This window comes from Seriola aureovittata, chromosome 10 (genome assembly GCF_021018895.1).
Source record: "Seriola aureovittata isolate HTS-2021-v1 ecotype China chromosome 10, ASM2101889v1, whole genome shotgun sequence".
In the NCBI taxonomy this organism is placed as follows: domain Eukaryota; kingdom Metazoa; phylum Chordata; class Actinopteri; order Carangiformes; family Carangidae; genus Seriola; species Seriola aureovittata.
In genome coordinates this window covers 21,183,363-21,199,649 of record NC_079373.1, presented here as the reverse complement: position 1 = coordinate 21,199,649, position 16,287 = coordinate 21,183,363, and the positions used below count along the sequence as shown (strand labels likewise).

At 41.8% G+C, this 16,287-nt stretch overlaps 1 protein-coding gene across 2 annotated transcripts; it reads left to right on the top strand.

The window, feature by feature from the left end:
* The first annotated feature begins 1,656 nt into the window (after nucleotides 1-1,656).
* On the top strand, nucleotides 1,657-15,395 carry wfdc1 (WAP four-disulfide core domain 1). Of its 2 annotated transcripts, none has more exons than XM_056388335.1 (7): nucleotides 1,657-2,208; nucleotides 11,738-11,933; nucleotides 12,450-12,533; nucleotides 13,039-13,179; nucleotides 13,668-13,739; nucleotides 13,821-13,880; nucleotides 13,977-15,395. In XM_056388335.1, the coding sequence occupies exons 1-6, from the start codon at nucleotides 2,110-2,112 to the stop codon at nucleotides 13,877-13,879; spliced, it is 651 nt and encodes a 216-aa protein (XP_056244310.1). In that variant the 5' UTR covers nucleotides 1,657-2,109; the 3' UTR covers nucleotide 13,880; nucleotides 13,977-15,395. The 2 variants fall into 2 exon arrangements, with proteins under 2 accessions (XP_056244310.1, XP_056244311.1); XM_056388336.1 differs by having other exon boundaries at nucleotides 1,659-2,208; nucleotides 13,689-13,739.
* The last annotated feature ends 892 nt before the right edge of the window (nucleotides 15,396-16,287 follow it).

Here is a 16,287-nt window from a genome sequence, read left to right as displayed (position 1 = left end):
TGCTGATTTCCCCCCATTAAGAACTGAATATGGTTCAGGGCGTGGTACAGTTTTAGAAAATTATGACAAGACAATACAACATACATAGTGCAGAATACTGATTTAATTCTTGAGAATTCTATTCTACGTGACTACACCAGGTCTGTCTACAATCTATTTTGCCCCTGTAGAAAATATTTTTGGCTCAAGAAATGGTTTCTACATACCCAAATTACTTACAAAATCAAGAAGAATTTAATTTACTTTATTTGTAAGGTTACAAGTTATGTTGAAAAAAAGCTGTTATGACAACACAGTTTTTCCCACTATGTGACAGCTGGTACTGGATATGCTTTTATATTAGATGTTAGATAACATTATATTTGGGGATCTTTACACTCAGGGACCCAAAGACAACTCTTTGTACTAGATACCCTTACATTCACCAGTCACATTGATTAGTCCTCATCCTCACTTCAAAGTGCGTCAGCCTGAAACATTGAAAAAGCAGCTGGAGCTGACATAAACCAACAAATAAAGCAACGTTAGTTTAACTTGCTAGCTAGCTGCAGCTGATAATATCTGCACACTAGTTGTAGATGGCCACCGCCTAGTTTGTCTAGGCGTTTGTCTATATCTTTGTAAAAAGAATTTCATGTGGTAAAGTTGCCACTGTTATCATTGTAAACTGCATCACGTGCAGAAGCTTGAGTGGTAATTTCCAAAATATATATTGCACTTCTGCATCATAATAATGACCGTAGCATCAGGTTAATCACTGTGTCTTTCTCACACAGTCATTCATCCAGTCTTTTCCACTGCCAGCTTCCAATATCTCTATATGTCCCCCCTATTTGCTCTCCTATTTTTCTCTCACTTTTTCTCTTTACTTTGTCTTTTGTGTAAGTGAAGCCTGGGCCTCCCAGTGACATAAGCCCTGCTCCTGTAAAACTAATAATGACTGAGATTGGTGCAGGCTTAGCATTCTTTCTCCCTTTCAGCGCAAGACACTGAGAATGGAGAGAGAGGAGGGGACGGGAAGGAGAGAAAGGTTTAGTGGCAAATAGGGGGTGAGATGGGGGGGGTGTCCTAGTTTGAGAGGGAGCAACTTGAGAGATACATGAAGAAGGAAGGGAAGATGGAGAGAGAGAGAAAGAGAGAGAGAGAGAGAGAGAGAGAGAGACAGAGAGGCCCCTTTCCCTGAAACACACCACATGCTTTCATTCTTTATGGGTCAATGCAACTGAAATCGCACTGCATCCTCTCCAAACATTTTAAACAGACACACATGGACATTTATCTTCATTCAGGTGGGTTCAAGCAATAATCATGCATATCCCGTCCCTAAGAAAAATCAGGAATGTAAACACGGATGTTGGACAGTTAATAGTTACACCACATACATGCTTGAACCCTAAACTAGCAGTGCACAAGTATTTTTCAAACCACACACTTAGCAAAGCCATTGATTTTCCCTCCTACAATACCACACGTAAGCAAAACATTTGAAGCAAAGGCACAGAATATAAAATATGTCCTAACCACACATTGACACAACTCTGTCAAATTCACATAAAGATCACCAGATGTGCTGCGAGATGCAACAAGGGGGCAAGGGGGAGGTCTCACACGCACTGCCCTCTCTAATGCTCTCCCCTCCCTCCTTTCACCTCCCCTCCTCTCTCCCAGAAACATGTGCGTGCGCTGTGCCAGCAGACAGTTTCAGCTCTCAACAACTGATGCACGGACAGCTGCTGTTTCTCCCTTCCCCTCCTTTTTGCTCCCCTAACTGTTCTCCTCTTTTTGCTTCTTCCCCACACTGCCTCTATTCATCCCCTCTGTACTTTCCCCTTCCTTCCCTCTACTTTGTCATTCTACCCTGCACTTTTCCTCAGGCGGATATAAAGGCAGGTCCTGTTGAAGGGAGAGGGGCTTGTGTAATCTCTGGCTGCACATGAGCACCGGAGAGTTATTGCTTCAGCTGGAAAGGCACCGCAACAGAGGACTTGGAACCAACTAAAGGACAAACTTTGGGATAAGCAGAAGAAGAAGGAATACTTCCAAGACAGGAAGGGAGGAGAAGGGGGGAGAAGAAGAGAGAGTTTGGAGTTGGGGTGCAGGACACAGACCATGCCGGGCTCTGTGCTGCTGCTTCTGGTGCTATCCCTGTTGGTCCTGTCCACAGGAAGTGATGCCAGACGGATCAGGAAAAGAGGACTCAACCATAAGGTGGGGCTGCTAACCTCACCTTTGACTTTTGTATATGTGCACATGTGAGTGTGTGGCTTTCCTCTCTATCTCTTGATTATGGCTGTTTGCAAAAAAGCCTCCAAAGTGGAAGTAGGTGAGAGATCACAGTGTTACAGTACAATACCGGCTCTGTTACAGAGAACCGGTTTCACACTGCGAGAGCAGTTTTGTGGCTGAGGTGAGAGGTGGTCAAGTTGACCTCAGACATGAAGTGCAGTAACCCAGTGATGAAAAGAAGAGTGGTGCAAATTAACAAAGTGCATTCACTCAAGTACTGTACAAATAAGAATAGTTCAGCATTTTGGGAAATACAATTAATTCTTGCTCAAAGTTAGATGAGAAGATAGATACCACTGTTAAATATGTCTTGTAAATAAAAAGGCTTTAGCCAACAGCTAGTTAGCTTAGCATAAAGACTGGAAATAGATTTAGCATGGCCCTGTCCTAAGGTAACTAAATCCACCTAACAACTGATCTAAAGCTCACTAATCAAAATCTTGTTTCTTTAATCTGTATTTTGTGCCTGTGGGCTAAGCTAAAAATTTCACCACTGATAAAGACACAGTCTGAGCAGACATGCTTTGATTTTGAAGCATGAAAAATCTTCATGGACAGGGGAAGTTTTTTAGTTTTGACAAGCAGCCGAAAGTGGAGTGTGCAACAGGTTGGAATAAGTTGCTGATTTTCAGATTTCCATATGAGTAATTGAAGAGCACACTGGATGTACAACCTTTGTCTTTGTGTGTGTGTGTGTGTGTGTGTGTGTTCATGGTGGATTATTAGGGCAGGAACTGAACTTGCAGACCGGGCCCCTGCTTGTTAACTCAGCTCAGTGTAGCTGATTGATCATCTCTAACAAGGGCTCACTGTAGCGTGCTGCCCTCTCTTTCTTTTCCCCTCTCTTGCTCTCTCTCCTCCTCTGTGAAACTTCTCGTTCTTCAATGTTCTCACTTTCGTACTGGTTTATGCCCTCATTGGCCCATCTCTCTCTCAATCTCACCACTCTTATCTCTCTTCCTTTCTCTCACATGCAGTAGTTAGCCTTTCACCCGCTCTCTGGCCTGCTTTCTCTTCCCCCTCACCCATGTGTCTCTCTCAGGATACCACCCCTCTGTTTTCCCTCTTTCAAATGTCTTTCTCTCGTCTCCTCCTGCTCTCAGGATGGGCCAAAAGTACCGTCTTGCTGGACGCTGCTTCAAAGCTGCTGTAATTGGAACATGCTGAGACGGCTGTGCAGATGGAGTTTGTCTTTTTCCCTCTGAACCTTTTCATCTCTGCATCTTTCCATCTTTCATTTTTTAACCACCTCCCCCTCACAGACATATACACACACACCCTCAGTCTCATTCATAACACCAGGGATGTGCAGAAAGACAAATTATAGTCGCTGAGCGTTTCATGTAGGCACTGAACTATGGAATAGTGTGTCTAGAAAAGAAAATCTGTAAGAATTTGTAACAAAACCAAGGCCACCAGCATGCTGTGCTGCATTCATGGTCTGGTTTGTTCTTTGAATATAGAAGATTTCAGCAGATTTTCAGACACATTGAATTCAAATTATTCAAATCTTTTAGACACATCATGCCAAATCTATTTTGGTTTAGTTTTAGAAAAGCATAAATGCTCTTTAAGAAACACAGAATAGATTTGGACCTTTAAGTTATCATTATTATTATTATAACTTGTTTAACACTTCATTTGTGTTATTTTGCCGTAAACGCAAACTTTTTTAGGAATACACATCATGTGAACACAATATAAACTAGGGTGGCAATTCCTCAACAAATTTCATTTTATCAGATTCAAAACAAATTAACATGCAATGGACTTAAGGCTTTTTTGGGATCTGAGATCACAGGGCAGTTGTCTACTTTGCTCAGTTGATAATCCAGTCTTATTGATCAGTAGACTGTATTATTTTTAAAAATAAAGATGTGTAATCACAGTAAATGTATATTGGAAATGTATTATGAAAATGTAAGCAGTCAATATTATATGCATTATGACACCTACACCTTAACATAAAATGAGGTTTCTTAGCCTTCATATACTGTTTTTGGAGGAATGTGTGTTAAGTTCTTACCAGAAAGGGAGTTCTTTGACCTGAGACGGTCTCACTCACTAGGTGGCTCGGGGATCAGAGCCATGTCCACCATCTAGACCTCCCCCTGCCACAAGATTCAAAGGTCACCAGTAGCACTTCTCAAATTTCCTCTTTGTGTTTGACAGAGAAACTGCCTGTCAAATAACACATAACATGTAATAAGGGTGGAGAAGTAAGATTAGGCATCAGAGGGAAGATTACTATCAAGAGAAACATATTTGATGGGTAGACGGGAAAATGGGTCTTAGACTCTCTCTCACATATTTTTACACACACACACACACACACACACACACACACACAACACACACACACACACACACACACACACACATACACACACACACATACACACACACACATACACACACACAAAGACCGGTTGATCTACAGCCATAACACACCCTGGTTCAGACACCTGTCAGGGCATGTCAGTGTGCATCAGTAGTGTCTGAAGTGCGGCTACCACCACAAATCTTTACAGTTTCATTTATCTGATATGAAGTGGTCTGTTCTGACAGCACCTGGTATTAAGACAGGGACCCTGCAAAAACCTGTATTCTTCCTGTTCTTGGTCTGGCTGGCTGTTTGACTTGGCCCAGGGCTGCTACACGAAACCAAACAGATCCGTGCTCTGCTTTAATGCTGAAGGAAATGTGTAGCTTTTAAGGAAATTATACTTTGTAAAGATAAGATAAGTTAACTGTATGTTAGAATCCCAAATGCTTTCAAATAAGAGGGGAACAAAGGATTCATGTCAGTGATTGAATTTAAGGGGATTAAAAAGGACATTTTGATTGCAGTGGTTGAGAATCATTATGTGGTAAATGTAACTGAGTTACACAGCCTGCATTTCTGCTGAACACAAGGAATGTAGTTTAGTTTATTATGGCTAAGAGTTGACAAATGCTGGGAATGCATGACAAATGCAAAACAGTCTTAGCAAGCATTGGCTGTGCTGGTCACACCAGCATTTAATACTGTGAAATTTTGGGGAAATTGCGGTTAATTGTAACGTAATCACCAAAATTTGTGAATTTCATTGTGAAGTTGAAGTAAATCCGTGTTAAGTTTTGGATCGACTTCAGTTTTGGTAGTCTTAAACATGAACTTGTGTCCTTGAAGCAAGCTATCTTTGCAGTGCTCACCTTAAAGTAATAATTTCGCTGTACCGCTTTCCAGTGTAACAAGACCTTAAATGACAGAACATATCAATTGCTCATTATAAAGTGAATATGACAGATTAACTAGAGACAGATACTATTAATATGACTATCACCTACCAAAGGTGGCTTGGTGGTGAAGTGGTTCGCACTTGCCCATAGGTGTGAATGTGAGCATGAATAGTTGTCTGACTCTATGTGTTAGCCCTGTGAGAGACTGGAGACCTGTACCCTGTCTCTCGCCCAATGTCAGCTGGGATTGGCTCCGGCCCATGTAGCTAATGGATGGAGGGATTGCAATAACTCAAAATCATCAAGACAAGACACACTCTTAACTTACCTAAGTAAAGGTGAGGATTCAAATCAATTAAGCTTGTGTTGACAGCCTCAATGTCCATAATATAGATTTAGTGCCATCTTTTACATATTATTCTCACTGGGAGGTGCATGGTGTTGCATATTAATTAAAGGAGAGCTTTGCATATTTGTCTCAGTTTAGTCATTCAAATTCTGGCATAGAAGACAATCAACAAACTGGCTATTTGCATGTGTGAAATGCATATTTAAAGTCAGAAGGTAACACCTTCTGACTTTAAATATGCATTTCACACAAACTTCAACATTCTGTATATTAGATGTGTCTTGGCTCAAAAATGCAAAATACGTTGAAAATTCACTGTAATAAACAATCAACCTGAGGTTTTCTGTGAAACATGGTAACAAGGCTCAGTTCACAGTTCAGTGTCATTACATTTAGAAAGAAAGACAGTAAAATATCATCACATCCTAAATACTATCTCACAGTCTTACACACTGATAGGTAGACAGAGAAACCTGCGACCAGTCAGTTTTGTGAACTGGTGTGAGCGGCTCTAAACAGGACTAATCCCAATCAGATGATGTGAGCCTGCTGGTCAGCAGCACATTACTGGATTTACACTAGAGCAGATTACCGTGAAGTGCCATAGGTACACACACACACCAAAAAGACAATCTCATTTTCGCATCAACCTCTGCTTCGCTTTTTTCATACAGAGCCTCTGATGTCCAAGACATTCCTTTTATTTGGCAGCAGAGAGATTTTCTAAGTTATATCATGAGTCAATGAGAGACCACAGACACAGCTGCACTGGAATATATATAAAACTGTCTTGAAATTCATTCATTCATTCATTTTCTACCGCTTATCCTCTAGTAGGGTCGCGGGGGGGCTGGAGCCCAGCATCTTTTCGGGCGAGAGGCAGTCCATCGCAGAGCAAACAAACACATAGAGACAGACAACCATTCACACTCACAGCCACACCTATGGTCAATTTAGAGTATCCAATTAGCCTAGTCCCCATTTTGCATGTCTTTGGACTGTGGGAGGAAGCCAGAGTACCCGGAGAGAACCCACACTGGCACGGGGAGAACATGCAAACTCAACACAGAAAGATCCCACGGCCGAGCTGGGATTCGCACCCGGAACCTTCTTGCTGTGAGGCGACAGCGCTAACCACTGCACTACCGTGCAGCTCTGTCTCGAAATTGTTCCACAATTTTTATTTTAATGGACAATCAAAAATTGGTTTCTGTTGCTGCAGCACTACATGCAGAGAGTAGAGGTGTAATACAGCAGAGATTAGGGGAACCTCTATCACAGCCATCACTGTCACCTCTGGCTATGACTGACAGGTAGCAGACACTATGTCTAACCGTTTCCCCAAACTAATTAGCTGCTCTGCCACTCCTCATATGGGCTCACTCTATTTGACTGCATTTCAAGGTTAGACAAGAACGCTTTGCCAGTATGCCTACAGTTCAAGGATTGCTTTTCCCAGTTGTGCATCTACTTGTCTGTCTGACATCACTCACTAAGACTCTCATCTCTGACTGATTTGCAGGCTGTCTGTTTGCCTCACATCTTAGCCTGCTGTGTCTCTATCTATCTGCACATCTATCTATCTTTCTGTCAACCTGACTGCTGGTTTAGAGGCAGGAAATGAGCGCTGACAACTCAAAAGCTAACCAGATGTGTCCTGTGGGCTACTTCATTTAGGAGATTTGAATTGACACTCATGAAAGAACACAGTTTTGCCTTGTTTACACATTTGTGTGTACAACCTTGACCCTGCAGTACGCCCATATAGGGCATATGCCTGCGATTGGGTGGGTTTGTGTGCGTCTCTGTCTGCATGTATCCTTGCACAAAGGAAGGAGAAAATTTCATTATCTTTTTTGAGATCTCTGCATGGAACCCTGAATGCCCTGATCGCAGTGCAGTTATGGAGCCAGACAAGGTCTCCAGTGGTTTCTCCCCACAAACTCCCCGTATACCACAGAGCAAGAGAACTACAGAGAGAGACAAGGAGAGACAGACAGAGGAAAAGAGCAGTCAAGATCAATCATTATGCAGCCACCTTCATCAACATGTCATTCACACCAAAGACAGAGGAAGAAAGGGATAGGGAAAAAGAAACCAAGGAGAAAGAAAAAACAGAGAGGAAGAGAGATAATGACAATGTAGCAGACAGAGACAGACAGAGAGGGGGAACACATGCCCACAGATAGACATGAGCAACACACACCGGCCCGCTGGCAGTGTCTCTATGGGAGAGCAGAGCGGCAGACAGAAGTGTAAATAAACAATGTGGAACATCAGAGAGATGTGTGCAGCATTGTGTGATAGAGCTCAGGATGTAGAGCATGATGGTGGCGGGCCTTCTGCTGTACGAACACATGACACAACACAAGAGGAGCCTTGAGAGTTAACAGACATGTAAAATAAACATACGTTGGAAGCAGCATCTGTTCTGTTGGCTTAAGGATCTATACAGTGAACACACACCGAAGCATGAATGGCCTCAGCGATGTATGGCATTCATGTGGACAAGCAAGCTCACACTTTACACACGCAAACACACCATCACACACACACACACACACACACACAATTTACACACGCATACACACATAAACAGGAAGGGTAGTTGACGTAGTTTGCAGGAGACGTTTGCAGGAGACTTTGGGAACAGATCGGATATAAGACAAGGGGAGGCGGCAGGAGTCATTATGTCATTATCCAATCACAGCAGACTTTGTAGTGGCCATTCATAAGATCTCATAGTACCAGGAGACACTGTGAACCACTGTTACCCCACCGTTCTCACTTGTGAGCCAAGAATGACAGGTATGAAAGAAGTGTAGTCTACAGTGTGTGGGAGGACGTACAAGCAGAGGTAACTATACGTAATATAGTTAGGTGGCTCATATGATACCTGGATAACATTATGGGAGTGCAATGATAAATCGATGAAGTACAAAGCAACAAGCTATAAACACAAGGTAGAGATTTTATCACCTTATAAAAGAGATACAACAGACTTTGCTGGTATTACACTGGGGCAGATTACTGCTCAGTACACACACACTAGCCACTGCTTCACTTTTTCATTTGGAGCCTCTGATGTTCCAGACATTCCTTTTACTTGGCAGCAGTGAGATTTTCCAAGTTATATCATCTCCAACAACAGAGAGGAAATTCATAGCAAATCCAGTCCAGAGTATGTGAGACCACAGGCATGTCCGTGTTCATTGTCACGCTGCAAATAAAGCACTGTCATTGTAAAGTTAGCATTCATCTGGAGTCATGTTTCTGATTGTCAGTTCAATATTCAGCCCCTGTTTTGGTCTCTACAAACTCCTGAGAAAAATATCTGACTCTATAGCTGCTAAATGCTCTAGTATGTTCGCTAGCTAGCTGCCGATTTTGTCTGTCTGATGTTTGGTGCTGAGCAGGTAGCGTATAGTGAGCTTTTCACTGATAACAGTTTCCTGCTGCATCTCCAAACAAAACACATGAGAGTCCTAACACTAAATCAAAACAGTAGTGGGAGGTCTTAAACCCAGAACAATGACCTGAAAGATGCTTAAAAGCTCCATAGAGCTGAAAGGAACTGTAGAGTTGGGTTATAATCTTTTATGGGATTGTCACTATAAATGAAACCTTTTACATCACACATAGTCGTTTAATCTATTGTTCATATATAAATAATGACAATAGCAGCTTTAAATCGAAAAAAGAAAATACAAAAAGTATTGGAACTTAACCAACCCTACGATGGATGTACAATGGTAACAATAATCACTCCTAACACAAATAGTGACAGCAAACTCTCCTCTGTAAGAGACTGACTGTAAGAGCCACACATTGTTCCCTCCTCTCATCTATGGTGTGAATCCACCCCCCCCCCCCCCCCCCAAATAACCATCCACCCACTAAGCTCGCAGCTGCCAGAACGAATTAATGTGTGTTTAAAGTGAACACACATACAGTGTGTGTGATACCACCATCAGCGCCAAACATTTGCTTTCATTTTTCCGGCTGGTTTGTAAGAACGTTCAGTAAGCCTGCCAAATAAACAGCACAGTTTTAATGATCGTGTGCAACCCACAAGCTGATTATCTAATTACTAATCTAGTGTACAAAAAAACACCCATTTCTCCCTCTCTCTCTCTCCCTCTCACGAGCACCCTGACATGCCAAATGAATATCTGAAACTGGAGAATCAGGGAAACTCACCCACACGACTGAAACAACAAAAGACATGAAATCAGAAAAACAGAAACTTTGCAGTTGTGCTTGTTTGTCTGTAACTCTGCGTGTGTTCTCAGGCTATTCAGGTATTTGTTGGATCATTAAACCAGGACTGAAAATAACAGGAAACCTTTGTCCTTGACTGGTGGGAAAACACATTGAACTACACTAAAGTAAATGTTGGGACCAGGTGAGGAATGAACCTCGAGGCATACCTGATTAGATAACATCCTCTGCAGTAGAAGCTCAAAGAGTTCACAGTTAACCATGTACCACCCCTTCAGTGGTCTATAATTAAAATATCCTCTTGTTATGTTCCTCTGCTGATGTTAGAGCAGACAGTAAACAGTAAATTATCGCTCATTTCATAGTAGTAAGTGGAACGAATTGGAAACTTGATCACACTGTAGAGCAAATACATTGTTTTGTCGAGGGCAGCTGTGCCTCTTGCTGTAATATTTCCCACGTGTACCTAACCCACAACGACAACAATGAATGGACGCTTATACTGTGCCACAAAACTTGTGATAGTTGATGCCAGCTGTGTGGAACAGTATAAACCCACAAATTCTTTCCTGGGAATGTCCAAAAAGCAATGAGTCGGAATCAATAAAGAGCTGCAGCATGGTAAAAAAAAATAACTACTACACCACAGAGGCCATGGCTGTGATACAGGTCCCATAGGCATGCAAGAGCAAATCTTTTCAGCAACAAAAGTGTGTGTGTGTGTGTGTGTGTGTGTGTGTGTGTGTGTGTGTGTGTGTGTGTGCGTGCGCATGTACGTGCATCGATGCTGCCAAACCCACTGACATGTGTGAAGAGTGTGAAGTGTGTCTTTGCTTGGCTCACGGTCCTGTGGCCTACTTTCCCCCCTCTCAGACTCACTAGGGAAGTGTGTGTTCCCACAGTGAATCACCTTCCCAATCCAGGTCAAGACGTTAGCAGGCAGGCATGCATACTGAAGCCAAACATGTAGTGTCTCTGCTACAGTTCTGCTGTGCTGAGAACCGACCGCCTAGGCCCATTGCTGCCCTCTGATGGTTAAAAAGTGCAATCTCAAACACTGTGTGAACATTACAGTGAATTGTCTTTTTGTTTGGAGGCAAAAGACATGTTTCATTTCTCATCAAGTGACCTTCGCAAGTAAATATTTATATTTCATAAATCTAATTGCCCCCCAAACTCAGATATATTAGTGTTTTCTGATCTGGGCAGTTTCTTGTGTTCATATAATTTCTCTGTCTAATTTGCATAATGTATATGCACCTAAATATTCCTAGAAACTAGATTTTAGTCACACTTGAGCATGTAGCAGCTTTTGATAGACCAGAACCTCTGCTAATATTAATCTGCACTGATCAGGCATGACATTAAAACAGATAACAGCTTTTATTGTTGTGGCTGATTGGTGTATATCCGTGGCCTATTTTAAAGGTTCATTCTGTAGCATTTGTAAACTTAATTTGTAGTTTCAATTATTTTCAAGCTACATGGCTTGATTTAGTCAAAAAGTACACAGATCAGTCGCAAAATTAAAACCAGTCACCTGTTCTACTGTTATGGCTGATCGGTGTAGGGTCAGGGTAAAACCACCTCCACTCATTCCTACTATATGTCTCTTTTTCTCTCTCTCCCTCTCTCTCTCTCTCTCTCTCTCTCTCTCAGGACTATGAGTACCCCAACCACCCCCAGTCCACGCAGCACCAGAAGAATGACCGGTGTCCGCCCCCACCCCAGATGCTGCCAGAGCGAGCCTGCGAGGTGCCGGGCTGCCGCTCAGACTCAGAGTGTGAGCGTCATAAACGCTGCTGCTACAACGGCTGCATCTACGCCTGCCTGGAGTCTGTTCAGCCGCCACCAGGTCAGCAGACAGTTACACATGGTTACACACAGAGCAGTGTTCATCAAACACCCGCATTTTTGTGCACAAGACACAAACTGATGTGTAAAGGTCAGTCAGTTACGACCTTGGTCTTTTTTGAAAGGTAAACACTTTACATTTTACAACTACAAAGCCAGGGTGAGTACAAGGAAGTCTGAAGCAATTCTGCACCAACAGCTGTTGCAGCGATATGGGGAATTTAAAATGCTTTGCACAGATATAATCAGCAGACTTGTATAATTTGTCCAGTCCAGTACAGACCAAAACACACCTAAAGTAAGACTACCAAGGACAAAGGTTTTAAAAGGTTAAATTGCTTCAAGATTGGTTTGACTTTTTGTAGAACCATTCTGCTACAGCATTCTCAGAACTTTTCATATTTGGTATTTTAGCTCAAAAAACAGATCATCACTGAGGCTCTTTTCCTCAAAACAATATGGATAATATTTTGGCTTGTGTGTGTGTGTGTGTGTGTGTGTGTGTGTGTGTGTCCAGTGCTGGACTGGCTGGTGCAGCCCAAGCCTCGGTGGTTGGGGGGTAATGGCTGGCTGCTAGACGGCCCTGAGGAGGTTCTGCAAGGTGAGTGCAGTGCAGACACCTGGCCAGTCACTGAGGCCAGAAAAAACCCCTGTAACTCCAAACAGTCACATTGCATGACTCTCATCTAACCGATTCTCAGCACTCACAATGCAACTGCATCTTCGCCTTCACATAATAACCTTTCACCAATCCATCAAACGCAACCCTTTACTTAGTGAATATGAGCAAAACAGTTTTCATGTTTGATTCCACCCTCCTCTTATGTGTGTATTGGTGATGTGTATTTCTGGGTTATTTTTTGTTTTTTTAAAACTCATACAGTGAAAGAAAAAATGTCAAAATGCAACTATAAGGCGCTAAGGTTAAGCATTCTCGTGTTTTCCTATACTGCTTTTCTTCAGTGAATAGATAAAATGTTCATGCAGCTTTTCTGAAGTTTGTAGGCAAGGAAACAACAATGAAAAAAAACGAACTAATCGACTAATAAACTGTTGTTTCATGTTTGTGATTTCCTCTAATGCACAGTATATTCTCTGCCCGCCAGCTGAGGCCTGCAGTACCACAGAGGATGGAGACGAGCCTCTCCACTGCCCCACAGGCTACGAGTGCCACATCATCAACCCAGGAAACCCTTCCGCTGGCATCCCTAACCGGGGACAGTGCATCAAGCAACGTGGGAACTCCGGTAAGGCCAGAGCACTTCTGGTAACTCAAACAGCTGAGTAATTCACCATGTGATATGGCATTGAATCCAGTTCTTCAACAGACACCATCTCCTATCTTATTTTCATATTTGCAACTAATCCCCTGTCTATCTGATCTAGTGGAACCATTCATCAAAGTTTGTGCTCTTATAAAGGACCAAAGGACAGGGACAGGATGCTGGGCTGTGCCAGCAGCTGTCTTGAGTCTGGGCTGGTATCTCTTGGCAAATATAATGCAGCCAAGTGCCAACGTCTGCCATTTAATAGATCTAAAAATATACGGATTGGAGTGACCTAGCAATTCAGTAGGCCAACCCCACATGGCTGAAGCTGTTTACAGAAATATGAACCTAATGATTTATGAAAAGAACATAATGCATCTCTTTATTGTCATGTAAGCAAGAATTCAAAGTACAATGTGAAGTATACAGAGGTCAGATGTCATCTTTTTGTTTTGTTTTTATAATAGTTTGGGGCATTTTATCTACAGATGGACGTGGCCTAAGGCACAAATACTTTAAGGACTACAAGGATTACTTAGGTAAGTGAAGTAACATGAACTACTATTACTGAGTCTGACATAACAACAATCTGCCTTACATAATGATGTTTTCACTGACAGGTACCAGTTCTAACAATGCAGTAGGCTACGAAAAACATCATCACAAGCACCTGGGATGAAGTACGTTTTCAGCCGCTTTGAACTATCATGTCAACAAAATACCTCTTTTATCTTTAGCTCCCTTTAAGAAAACCTAATGTTTTTATCTGCTCTCAGATCAGCCATGACCTCAGCCTCAGCTACGACCATAACACAACCTCAGACATCAGTCCAGTCCTGTTCGATCTCCTCTCATCACACCTGAAGCAGGATCAGATCTCACCTTTTTTTACTACACCTACAGCTGCTACCTCCTCTTTGCAAAACCCCGTTTTTTTGCGGCCTATCCTCAGTCACAACCTTCTTTGGGAGACAAGTCTGATGCGCATACAGTAGACCAAGAGCCAGAGCCAAAGAAATAAGTGCTTTTTTTGTCTCTCTGTCCGATATCTGTGAAAGGAAGGAGCAGAGAGTGTTGACGGTGAAGCAGAGGAAGAGAGAGCAGGGTGTGCACCAAAGCCGTTTTATCAAAAATCTCAAAGGAAATAAGGAAACCTTGCCATTTTATCATTTCTTTACAACCCCCTCCCTCAGTACCACTCATTCTCACACACGGACAAACTCTCTAGCCTGAAGCCTGGTCAGCAGAGAAAATCAAGACCATATGGCCCTGTTACTCAGTCTCTAAAGGACGCTACTCAAATTTCCTCAAACCTGGAAGATTTTATGGACAAATAAGAGAAATTCCAGCTGTACCAGCTGTTGCATCTCTGAACCAAATCCAAATGTGAATTAAAATGATATCTAATTATAAGAATAAATGCCATATGAGTGTATGGATTGTGTCAGTTTTTGGAAAGGATTTGGAAAAGCTGTGGTCTGGTTTCAGTCAGCAGATGCTGACCGGAACATCAAAACAAAAGTATAATAAGTTAAAATAGTTCATTTGAGAGGACTAGTTGAACGAGATTTACATTTAAACGGATGCTCCATCTATGAAGCAGGAAACATTGAACAGCCTTTAAAAGCCCAGCTTTAAAAATGTGTGATACTGAAATTATTGATTTAAATATTACCTGAAATAAAGTTACTGAGGTGGTGCCTTTAATGAGGCGAGTCGTGTAACAAATATCTACCAGCGCTGTGTGGTTATGCAAGCGTTTCGTGAGTTTCGTGTGTGCATGTGTTTGCATGTGAGTGAGTCATCTGGTGACAAATTCAGCTTATCTGACAACCAAAATAATTCAGTCTGCCTATTAAATCATGACACCATCACAACCCTATGTTTCTGCATAAACATACCAATAGAAAGGGCTCAGAGTGGATATTTAAAACTGGTGAAGAATCTTCTATGTTATTCTCAAACTCGCTTCAGTCAACTTCAGTTGTCTCTGTTATCAGTTCAAATGGTGCTCATGTTTATTGCTGCCTATAATAACAGAAGAATAAGCTGGTCATATAATAAGCTGAAGGTGCAAAACAAAAGCTGTAACCATTCTCTATGTGCAGAACTAAAGTGATGTCTGAATGTTGCTTTCTGACTGGTGCTGTAATGCTGCCTTGTTTATTCTAAATAAACCACATTGTTGGAACTGGTCTGAGTTTTGTGATGTTTTTCTGTTGCAAGAAATCTTGGGATTAAGTTATACAAATAATGACAAACCAAGCAAGTAGATCATACTGACATTGTAATGACTACACCACAGACACTGATCCCATCCTGCTTTGTCATCATTCTTAAGCAGCAGATTGAGTTGAAGCAAAAATGAACTGAACTGAACTGAACACTGTTTCCAGTTGCAGTAGCTTCTAAAATAAGGTCTAGACACCTCAGGGAGTCTTTCTGACAGTTTTAGGATATCCCCCAGAAAAATGAGTGCTCAGAAATTAGCACAAAAAGGAAAACGTGTAAGACTGACATCTGGTTCCCTTTCTCACCATATTTTGTGTACATGGAATGACCAACAGCAAAGATATCATCACATTTCACATGATTATTATTTTCATGGTCCACCTGCCTCAAGGAGATAGAAAAAAGAGGTATAAATAATAGATATGTGTACGGATAATAAATTACTGCATCCTGGCATTAGGCATCAGAAATAAACTTCATACACTAGAGATAAAAGCAGGAAGAAATAGGTGATGATGTGGCTCCACACATGGAGACAGAAAATCAGGTATTTGAAAAGCAGGTCTTAGTTGCTATAATTTGTTACGGTTGATTCTTTAGGGCTGCTGCTTTTAAGAATATCATATGAGTGACACATGTCAAAGTACATACAATACAATATTCATGATCCAATATGGTCAGGACCATGTCAACACCGCCCTGTCCCCCTACTGGGCAAGGAGAGACATTTCTGTCTCACATCAGAATAAGGTGACACTTGACCAGATCATTAGAGATATATCAATATATAACATTAAAACACGAGGAATAGGCAGTGAGCTAATTAATTTTTTTTTTTAGGCTTATCCCCATTTG